Below are 3,367 nucleotides of genomic sequence, written 5' to 3'. Positions count from 1 at the left end.
TGAAAAATGGATATTTGGGCTAAAATGGATAACTGGCAGAATTTTGACCCAAACAGATTTTGTAGATAAAATGGAGAAATGGAATGGAAAGAAAGGGACGCCACACTCTCTAATCCAAGAAAGTGATAAGTCTATGGGATTGAGGATCACCACAAGAAAGGATTCTTGATATGATCAAAATTGGTCCAATCCAGAACCAAAGAGCAATTGCTCAAAAACACACATAGTGTAGTTTTTCACTCAAAATAGTCTTATCTTTATTGATGATTTTCGCCCCTTATATATAAGAAAGAGGTCATATGCTGTAATACAAGGAACATCAAAGAAAATAACTCTTGAAAACTCTTAGAATTCAGCCATTAATCTAACATCAATTCCTAGTGCTGAATAATTACAAAAATGGTTACAAATTGATTTAGAATGAAATTGTGCAGACAATTGATGGTGGGGCGTCTCCCATGATGCTAAAAACGTCTCCAATTGATTTCTTCAATGAATGGGCTGAAAGAAAACAATTCATTGTGCTTTAATGTGTGGCAGCACCACTTCCTTCTTTCCTTTCATGTCATGTGCTATTTTTCTCCCTCCCATTAATGTTCTTGATTTCTTTTCACTATACTTGATTCAACATATTATTTTCTTTTTAAAATAAGGCAAGCACGCCATTTAAAGCTTTATCAAGCTTTAAAATGGATAAAACACACTAGAAATTCAAACTTAGTGTTTTTGACCAGAATTGGTCCCTTACACTTTTATTACAACATAAAAATAAAAAACATCAAAATGGGCAGCAAGCAAGCCCTCCCTCCATTCCATTGTGGCCCTCATCATACTCCCCCTCTTCGAAAGAATTCGTCCTCGAATTTGGAAGTTATACAACCTCCAGGTTCAAACACAATTCTTTCAAATTTTTGTGGTACCTTCTTTGCCAATACATCTTCACATTCCTGCAAGGGAAATTTAGTACAACTTGGAAAATTTTGAGTGTTAGTCAACAAAGCCACCTTTTTGCAAAGTAGTAAATATAGGGGCTGTTTGTTCATGACTATTTCTTGAATCTCTCCTTTTTTTTCAAGCAAACTCTCTTTCTTTTCTTTTGATTTTTCTTTTTCTCTTTTTTCTTGCTCATATTTTTCTTTCATTTTCTTTTGATCATCTCTAACCTCACTAGGACTCAATGGTGCAAGACAAATCTTTTGACCAGAATGCATAAAAGTGTACTTGTTGGTTCGGCCATCGTGAAGAACACTTCTATCAAACTGCCAAGGTCTCCCTAACAACAAATGACTAGCCTCCATTGGTACTACATCACACAAAACAGCATCTTCATACTTACCAATTTTAAAACAAACCTCTACTTGTTTATCACAAAGCATTTCTACATGTTCATTAAGCCATTGAAGTTTGTAAGGCCTTGGGTGAGGTTTTGTTTCTAATTCCAATTTAGACACCAAATGTGTACTAGCAACATTAGTACAGCTACCTCCATCAATAATTAAAGAGCATACCTTCCCTTGAACAAGGCATCTTGTGTGGAAAAGAGTTTCCCTTTGATTTGATTCCTCCTCCTTAGCTTGATTTCCCAAAAACCTCCTAATCATGAAAAAGTCTCCACTTGGTATTTCTTCAGCCTCCTCTTCAACATACCCATCATGATTTTCCACCTCAACGTGTTCATTCTCCTCAATTATCATAGTTCTCTTTGTTGGACATTGAGAAGCTATGTGACCTTGACCTTGACATTTGAAACACTTAACACTTTTGTTAGTAGAAGTACTTTGAGAAGGGTTTGTTTGTATACCTTTAGGATCAGCCATGGACTCCTTTGGAATTGATGACGAGGCTCCCTCCTTCTCCATTTTATCCTTCCAACTTGAAGAGTTAGAAGAAGAACTGTTTCTTCTTACTTGGCCTTTTCTTTTGAGTTGTTGTTCCACTTTGACAGCTTGATGTACCAAGTCATCCATTTCAACATAGTGATGAAGTTCAACAATGTCACTAATGTCATGATTTAGACCATGAAGAAATCTGGCCATGGTTGCTTCATTGTCTTCTTCCACATTAGCTCTAATTTTCGCAATCTCCATCTCCTTGAAATATTCTTCAACACTTTTCGAACCTTGAGTAAGTCTCTGCAATTTGTTGTGCAAGTCTCTATGGTAATAGGATGGCACAAACCTTCTCCTCATGATTCTCTTCATCTCATCCCAAGTATCAATCGGTTGTTCTCCATACCTCCTTCTTTCTTTGATCAATTGATCCCACCATACTAAAGCATACTCCTTGAACTCAATGGAAGCAACCTGCACTTTTTCAACATTAGAGTAATTATGGCAATTAAAAATTTGTTCAATTTTAGTCTCCCATTCTAGGTATGCTTCTGGGTCACTCTTTCCAACAAAAGACGGGACTTTAATTTTTATGCCTCTTAAATGATTTTCCCTTGGTCTCCTTCTAGGCCTCCTCTCATCCTCATCACCACTGCCATCATTAGAATTTTGAGACCTTCTTTCTAACTCATCTACTCTTTGTTGGAATTGTTCAGCTTGTTCTCTTAACAGCCTCTCAAAATGCTCACGCATTGCTCTCATTTGAATCGTCATAGCTGCTGTTCTAGGTGAAGGTGGATCAGACATGATTGTGAAATTTTGTGAAATTAGTAACAAGTGTTTAAAATGGTCCTTACCACTCAAATTGCTCTTTTAGTTCTTTAAAGAGCTAAAAGAAATGGTAACAATGGAAAGGGATTTCCAAATTGAAATTTTTTAAAGAGCTCTGATACCAAATGATGAAAGACAAAAAGGGTTGTAATTTTTGGTTTTGTATTTTTTGTGAATGTTGGATAAAATATGATAACAAAAATTCAAGAATTGTGGAAATAGACAGAAATGGTAACCAAACAAATTCCCAATCCAAGGAAGATGTTTAATTTGGTAGAGGATCGCCACAAGAAACGTGGTTTCTTGATATGATCAATGCATGGTTCAATCCAGAACCAAAAAGAAGCAAAGCTTCCAAATTCACATAAAGTGACTTTTTTTATCAAAATTCTCTTTTCTTTCTTTTTCTTTTTCTTTTCTTTCTTTTTCTTTTTCTTTTCTTTCTTTTTCTTTTTCTTTTCTTTCTTTTTCTGGCGCATATTTTTCTTTTTCTTGCGCATATTTTTCTTTCATTTTCTTTTGATCTTCTCTTACATCATTAGGACTCAATGGTGCAAGAGTAATTTTTTTTCCAAAGTGCAAAAAGGAATACTTATTACTTCGGCCATCATGTTGCGCTCCTCTATCAAATTGCCATGGCCTTCCTAACAACAAATGACAAGCCTCCATTGGTACTACATCACACACAACAACATCTTCATACTTCC

At 35.6% G+C, this 3,367-nt stretch overlaps 1 protein-coding gene across 1 annotated transcript; it reads right to left on the bottom strand.

The window, feature by feature from the left end:
• Positions 1-261: 261 nt before the first annotated feature.
• LOC146904824 (uncharacterized) lies at positions 262-2,670 on the bottom strand. The gene has a single exon (XM_085725254.1). The coding sequence runs from the start codon at positions 2,634-2,636 to the stop codon at positions 828-830; it is 1,809 nt and encodes a 602-aa protein (XP_085581380.1). The 5' UTR covers positions 2,637-2,670; the 3' UTR covers positions 262-827.
• Between the last annotated feature and the right edge of the window lie 697 nt (positions 2,671-3,367).

This window comes from Medicago sativa, chromosome 7 (genome assembly GCF_051527215.1).
Source record: "Medicago sativa cultivar Bolivia chromosome 7, Bolivia_mono, whole genome shotgun sequence".
NCBI classification, from domain to species: Eukaryota; Viridiplantae; Streptophyta; class Magnoliopsida; order Fabales; family Fabaceae; genus Medicago; species Medicago sativa.
Note: the sequence above shows the minus strand (reverse complement) of the source record. Positions and strands in the feature narration are given on the sequence as shown.